The sequence below is a fragment of the Saccostrea cucullata genome, unplaced genomic scaffold (assembly GCF_032062105.1).
Source record: "Saccostrea cucullata isolate Sc308-1 unplaced genomic scaffold, CSIRO_AGI_Scuc_v1 ctg10815, whole genome shotgun sequence".
In the NCBI taxonomy this organism is placed as follows: domain Eukaryota; kingdom Metazoa; phylum Mollusca; class Bivalvia; order Ostreida; family Ostreidae; genus Saccostrea; species Saccostrea cuccullata.
This window is the reverse complement of record NW_026924163.1, coordinates 16116-22960: the sequence shown is the minus strand read 5'-3', so window position 1 is coordinate 22960 and position 6845 is coordinate 16116. Positions and strand designations below refer to the sequence as shown.

General features: G+C 33.3%; 1 protein-coding gene across 1 annotated transcript; it reads right to left on the bottom strand.

The window, feature by feature from the left end:
* Window positions 1–970: 970 nt before the first annotated feature.
* LOC134265884 (uncharacterized) lies at window positions 971–6639 on the bottom strand (the record flags this gene model as incomplete). Its single annotated transcript, XM_062748107.1, has 3 exons — window positions 6302–6639; window positions 2352–2994; window positions 971–2078 (listed from the first exon to the last, which is right to left on the bottom strand). Coding segments are annotated over exons 1-3 (2089 nt in total), but the record flags the coding sequence as incomplete, so codon positions are not given.
* Between the last annotated feature and the right edge of the window lie 206 nt (window positions 6640–6845).

Below are 6845 nucleotides of genomic sequence, written 5' to 3'. Positions count from 1 at the left end.
AAAATGGAAAATTTCTTAAAACAAGCCGCTGGAGTCGCTGAAGAAATAGTATCTGATTTAGATGAGTTAGAAGTAAGTGGTGAAGATCACAAGAAAATATCGCTTTCTGAATGCCAAACCCCTGTGGAACCACAAAAGATAACAACCAAAAGATATGTCCGACAATGCAAGAAAACTACGATGTCGACAACCCACAAATGATATCAAAGAAGAAAGAAGCAAATCAATATCTAGTTTAAACAAAGCTTATTTTTATCATGGATGTTTTTTTTTCAAGAAATCAAAGTGATACAATATATATATATATATATATATATATATATATATATATATATATATATATATATATATATATATATATATATATATATAAATTTGAAAATTTTACAGTGTCCGGTTTTTATATAGGTAAAATTAAAATAAAAAAGGCAACACAGATTAAAACGTTAGCGCTTTCATTACATCTTCAGACGTTTTACAAATGCATTCTTTATCCTGACTGCAATGTCTTACAAAACTATTAATACTTTAAAAATCATTATCTATAATTGAATCTGACAGCAAGCAATTAAATGCTTGCAGTTTGTTCACACCTTTGAAACCAAATCCGACATGTGTTTATACTCTTAGCCGGAGAACATCGAAAGGTTACACTCTGTGTGAAAGTTTTATCAGAAATCAAATTAAATCAAACTGTTAAGACTGGGATTAAATTTTTGAATGAAATATTTCTCTTTTTCTCTTCTTTCTTTTATATTGTCTTTAAAAAGTTTATAAAAAGGGAACACTTTAAACTGTCCTTGTCCGCATCTATCAATGTGTTCGCTGAGTTTGATCTTACGGTACTCAGGAACTTGAATATGCTGTTTATGCACGCGAATTCTGGCTCTCAATGTGGTCCCCGTTTCACCGATGTAGAATTGGTTGCATCCTCCGCAAGTAATAACATATATTAAATTTTTGGACTCACATGTCATGTCTGAATTAATAAAGAAATCTTTTCCTCTGAAATTAAATGATGTTCCTTCTCTTAAAACAGAACATGTGCCACATCGCGGATCTTTACATTTTGTCACGGATTTTGTAGATTTCGTTATTTTGGAAGGACAGAGTATTCTTCTGAGGTTTTTGGGCTGCCTTTTGCTGTTTATAAACTTGAATTTTGAAAGAACATTTGACATTTCTTCATCCGTTTTGAGAATTTCGTTCAGATTTTGAACGATAGGTGTAATATTTGGGTTTTTAGGATTGTAAGTTGTGACTAGTGGTAATATTTTAATATTTTCCTCATCATTAGGAGTTGGATTAATTAATTCTTCTCTGTCTAATTCCTTTGCTTTTCTGATGCCGTCGTTGATTAAGCTTAAAGGATAATGTTGGTCTGTGAGAAATATTTTCAATTCATCCAGACGTTGATTTCTGGTTTCCTCCTCACTTACTATTGTGCATATTCGTCGGGCTAGGTTGTAAGGTATTGCTCTTTTAATGTGTCGCGGATGGGAAAATCCAAAATGCAAATATTGATGAGTGTCAGTACTCTTATAAAATATATCTGTTGCAATTTTGTTGTTTTCCTTACAGATTAATACATCTAAAAATGGTAATTGAGTAGAACTTTTTTCCATTGTAAATTTAATATCTGGGTCTAATTCATTTAAGATATCATTTAAAATGTTCAAATCTGAATCATCTTTTTTCCATATAATAAAACAATCATCCAGATATCTTTTCCAGTTTCTCTTAAGATATTCGCAAAATTCTGCATCAAACTGTTCATTAGCTTTTTCATATAGTGCTTCTTCTAGGTATCCAAGGGTAAGTGTTGCATATGTAGGGGCCATTTTGGTACCCATGGCTGTACCTTTCACTTGATGAAAATATTTGTCATTGAAAGTAAACACATTGTTCTTTAAAACTAATTCGGTGGCTTCCAGTAAAAATTCTTTTGTAAACCGTTTGTCAATTTTATTTCTGTAATTTTCAATCCAAAAATTTAAAGCCTTGATTCCTAAGGTACTGGTTATATTGGTGTACAGATTTACTACATCTAAGGTTACAAGTTGTGAATCAAAATCGACCTGTTTAGGTAGATGTCGTAAAAAATCTAAATCGTCCCGAACAAAACTTTTAACGTGTTGGCAGAGAGGTTTCAACACTATATCTAGTAGATTGCTGAGACGTTGGGTAGGTGCTTCGGGTCCTCCAACAATCGGTCGGAATGTTAGATCTTGTGGATTTTCACAAACAATATATTCGGCGTTTTGTTTTTTTATAGCTTCTTTGATTAATTTTGATTTGTGTATTTTAGGTAGCCCATAGAAACAACTTTCCTTATAGTCAAAATTAATTACAAAATCTTCCTCCTTTTCTGATAATACTGAGGAGTGTTTATGTAACAATTTCTTAATTTTTTGCATAGCTTTTTTATCCTGGTTTTCAGCAACTTCTGTGTAGAATTCTGTATTGGAAAGCATATGTGTTATCTTTCTTTCATAGTAAGCGGCGTTCATAATAACCACAGCTACTCCTTTATCAGCTTCTTTAATGATGATAGTTTTATCGCTTGCTAAGGATCGTAAAGCTTTCTCCTCGTTTTTGGACAAGTTATTTCTTACTGATTTATTATGTGTTGTATCAAGTGTTAGACTTTGAAGAGTTTCACAAACAGTATCTAACATACCATTTCGTCCTTTTTTGGGATTGAAATTAGATTTATTTCTAACTAAATCCTCCGGTTCATTTGAATCCGATTCATCACTCTCTGTGGTGTTAAAGTATTCTGCTAGTCGTAATCTACGTGTGTATTCTTTAATATCTTTTTTTAACTCTTGCTTATTGCTATTAGGAGTCGGTGTATATTTTAATCCCTTTGACAAAAGTTTTATTTCCCATTCATTTAGTTGTTTACTAGACAAATTGATTACTTTTGGTTCCACGCGTTTTTCATTTGTTGATGATGCTGGAATCTCTGTCCGCTGTTCGGTTTGCCGCCGCCTAAAAAATACTTGTTAACTCTTTTTCCAATGTAGGTGATTCCATTTTTCTTGTAGGTATTTTCTTGGAAGTTATTTGGCATTCCATAACCGTTTCCGTATTTGTTGTTGAAATGATTAAGTTCACCTCTTCTCCATGATTGCGTGTTGTTGTTTTTTCTTTTATTAAAATTACGATAATGTGGTTTGTTGTTTTGTTTTCCTACATACAGACCCTAAACCGTGCTACTACACCACTTGCACGGTACGGTTCGGTACGCTTTGTTCACGGAACGGTTCGCTTTGTTCACGGTACGGTACGCTTTGTTCACGGAACGGTTCGCTTTGTGCACGGAACGGTACGCTTTGTGCACGGTACGGTTCGCTTTATGCACGGAACGGTACGCTTTGTGGACGGTACGTTTCGTTTCTTGCACGGAACGGTTCGTTTTGTGAACGGTACGCTTTGGGAAACGGTATGCAAATGAAGTGGGCGGAGCCTGTTAGCTTTGGTCATTGATTGGCTGCTAAAAAATAGTCCAATTTAAACGAATTTTGAAGATCGTTATGCACGTGTACAATTTTATTTCCGTTATTAAAGAATGTAATTTATTTATTTTTCATATAAATTGAAGTATTTATGAGTTTCTATTTATTAGGGAAGTTCAAATGTTTTATTACATGTACATGTATGCTATAATTGTATTTATCATAGCCTTATGTGCTATGTTTCGGTTTCAATTTTAAAAATTAATTTACACTGAAACAGTGATGGAGGAAATAAGAAAATAAAATGAAAGGAAAAACATCGTCCCACTGATCTTTTTGGCATTTGTTAATATATTGATATATAAAAGGTAAATATTTCCGTACGTATTTTAATTTTACGTATGCCGAGGCTGTGTCTTAAATAGAAAAAAGACACACATGCATATGATAATTTTTCATTCTAGAATAAAGCTTTAACAGAATTGAATATATACTTGTTCTATATTTAACACTATACACGTATATAAATTATTTTCAATTGATTGATCTATAGAAAAAAATATGACTATTCGTGCTTTTATTTTTAATCTTAGTAATAAGAAATGTAGATTGTTTCTCATTTTTAAAATTGTTTGATCTATCGTTTTAATGTCTGCCTTAGAAGAGAAATATCAGTAACAAAAAATAAATTTATTAATAAAAAATGTTGAAGAAAAATAATTTTTAAAAATTTACAGGGCATAGAATACTTGTTTGTTTTTGTTTTTTTTTCTTTTTTCTTATGTAAATCTTTATTTAATCTGAAAATCAATTACTCTGAATTTAGATACGAAAATCAGAAGCAGAAACTCGGAATCAATGAAATGACTTCCGATCGCATTTCGCGAGAAGAAAACATTTCTTTTCATAAACTAGTATTATGTTTTTAAAAATCCTTTCAGTCTAAGTAATTATTTAAATAAGTTTTTCTTCATTTTGATAAGTTATTCTTTTCTTGTAAAATGTGTAAATACTATGTCGTGAAAGAGAGAGAGAAAGAGGGAGAGATGCAACCCCGTTACATAATCTGTAAAAAAAAAACAATACCTTGTATTTATCTCATTCTTGGTTTTATTTACATCGCCAAAGTCACAGATGCTATTTAATTTCCACAACTTTGGTTCAAACTCAACCTATTTACAACTATTGCGCAATGAATTCGTTCTCTGCACATACATGCTGTACGCAGGAAATCCTTGCGCATCACCTGTCAATCAAAATCGCATGACGCTAGGTGACCTTGAAAGTTTGTTTACGCGGAAAGAATTTCTCATTCTGATGGTCAGTTCAGAGTTCACACCTTTTTAAAAATATTGGGTCACAGCCAGAGGGTCGGGGTGCCGTGTATTTAACACACCTTTCAAATTATTTAACTTTGACTACATCAAGTGTACATGCATTTTTAAAACTCACTCAGCTGACATTCAGCGAAACTCATCTACTTCCTGAAATGTCCCTTTTCAGACACAATTAGATAAGGGTGTATCTATTAATTATCATGATAGCGTCACAGACTTTTGATGAGTTTTAACTAGCTAATTAGTATCGCCTTCTAGAAAAGGGGGGGGGGGTAACAAACATAATGTGGCTTGAAAGAGGATTGAGAAAAATCATTGTATTTTTTATTTTCATTTTATTTAAGTTATCCTTTTTTCAGACACAAATAAGCATGTATCCTGTAGACTATGATTTTTATTAGTCAGATTATATCCGTTCAGTAGAAATCTGAAGTTCCTGTTTACCGCATGTAATATTTAAATCCATATTTGACAGAATTGCCGATTTTCAGTGTAAGTCTAACTGCATCAGTGATTCTCCGAGTATAATTATCTGAGCAGAATTAATTAATATATGAGTCTAATACATTCATTTTTTTTATTTTACTCTAGCCAGACAGTTCATAATTATATGTTTTAAATTTCTTACAAAATAATTAATTAGTAAAATCAGGCACCTGATATGAACTACATATGAATGCATACTTACGGCAAAAACGATCGTGTATCTGATTCAGCAATTGAAATGGGCAAAATTAAAATCGAAATTAAGTCAAGACAACCAGGGAATTAGTTTAAACATCTGTATAGTTAAATTACGAATATTTAAGTACAACAAACTTTTTTTAAAAAAAAGTTGATTCTTAAATAAAGAAAATGAAAATATTTATTATCAGTTCCGTAATGGGGAACTGTTATATACCGTGTTACACGGTGTCCACAATCGTTGACTTCAAAGATGCCGACATCGAGTTCAAGGTTCACGGTGCCCGTGTTTTGCGGGAAAAACTCGTGGCCTGTACTGTACCTTTGATCACAAACACAACGAGTTGATCTAATTTATAGCAAATAAGTAATCAATGTAAACTCTGTCTAGTTGTTTTGAATTTTCACAGTTGAAAGCCCAAATGCATGTTACTTGATAATGGTGTTTCAAGTAGCCAGACATAACCTCCGTCCTCTTTCACGGGCGCTATTGAGAGAAATAAACCAAAATGACTTATTTGGTCAAAGCACGGTTCGAAAATCATTGGGGGCGTGGTTTGCATAATTAACCAAAGAACGGTACGGTTCGTTTCTTGCACGGAACGGTACGCTTTGTGGACGGTACGGTACGCTTTGAGCACGGAACGGTTCGCTTTGTGCACGGTACGGTACGCTTTGTACACGGAACGGTTCGCTTTGTGGACGGTACGGTACGCTTTGAGAACGGAACGGTTCGCTTTGTTCACGGTACGGTACGCTTTGTGCACGGAACGGTACGGTTCGTTTCTGAGGTGTAGTAGCACGGTTTAGGGTCTGTACCTTTTTTGCTCTTGATGTTGTAATATATGCTTCTGTTGTCTAATTTTTGTTGGCCTGTTATTGTTTTTTTGGTGAAAATTTTGACGGACAACGTCAGCAAAACTGGCTTCGCTTTTTGTCGATTTGTTTGACAATTTTCCATTTGTTTTAGGTTTCTTTTGACTCTTTTCTTTGACTATGTTGTTACCATATTTTCTTACGTAATCTAATTGCCATATTTCCTTCATCCTCCACTTATCATGTGCTCGTTTTTCCCTTTTCTCGCAATCGGATTTCCACATATCTTCCAGGATTTCTAAAATTCTTCCGCTTGCTTTCTTCGTTAGTTCATTTTTCATTTGTTCGTCAATTTGAAGAACTTTTCCTGTGAATTTGTATACCTCATACGAAACAGTTGTATCTCTCCTTTTACTCTTTCTATAGCCATATAAGCTCGGATATTTCTCTGATCCTCTGGTTCTCCGTATATTTCCGTTATTCTAAATTTTCTAGGTAGGATTGGATTTTCTTCTCCGAGTCATTTTTCATATTGGATTGCATCATT